Source organism: Aspergillus pseudotamarii (assembly GCF_009193445.1).
Source record: "Aspergillus pseudotamarii strain CBS 117625 unplaced genomic scaffold BDV38scaffold_35, whole genome shotgun sequence".
Lineage (NCBI taxonomy): Eukaryota > Fungi > Ascomycota > Eurotiomycetes > Eurotiales > Aspergillaceae > Aspergillus > Aspergillus pseudotamarii.
The window spans coordinates 333,798-334,240 of NW_022475049.1; the positions used below are offsets into that span (position 1 = coordinate 333,798).

General features: G+C 57.1%; 1 protein-coding gene across 1 annotated transcript; it reads right to left on the reverse strand.

Moving 5' to 3' along the window:
* Positions 1-14: 14 nt before the first annotated feature.
* cspA (putative cell surface protein) lies at positions 15-434 on the reverse strand (the record flags this gene model as incomplete). The annotated part of the gene is made up of 1 exon (XM_032060199.1): positions 15-434. A coding segment is annotated over one exon (420 nt), but the record flags the coding sequence as incomplete, so codon positions are not given.
* Positions 435-443: the final 9 nt, after the last annotated feature.

The window sequence follows — 443 nt, forward strand, 5'->3', positions numbered from 1 at the left end:
GGTCCTGGTGGTACAGGAATACCAGAGGTAGTAGGCACCGGTCCTGGTGGTACAGGAACACCAGTGCCAGTAGGCACAGGGATCACAGGCAAGGTTGATGACTCACAGAATGTGGTGGTGACCGTAATGACGTTAGTCTGAGTGATGGGGACGGTGAGAGTCTTAGTGCCAGAGGTGACAACAGTAGAGGTGACAGGGCGCTCAGTAGTAACAAAGGTGGTTGTCTTGGTGATCTCTGTGATGGGCTGCGTGTTGTGGGGAGGCTCAGTATGCTGAGAAGGCTTGGTGTGAGGGGGTTCGGTGTTGGGAGGCTTGGTGTGCGGTGGCTCCGTGTTGTGAGGCGGCTCAGTATGCTGAGAAGGCTTGGTGTGCGGTGGCTCGGTGTTGGGAGGCTTGGTGTGAGCAGGCTCCGTGTTGTGAGGCGGCTCGGTATGCTGAGAAGG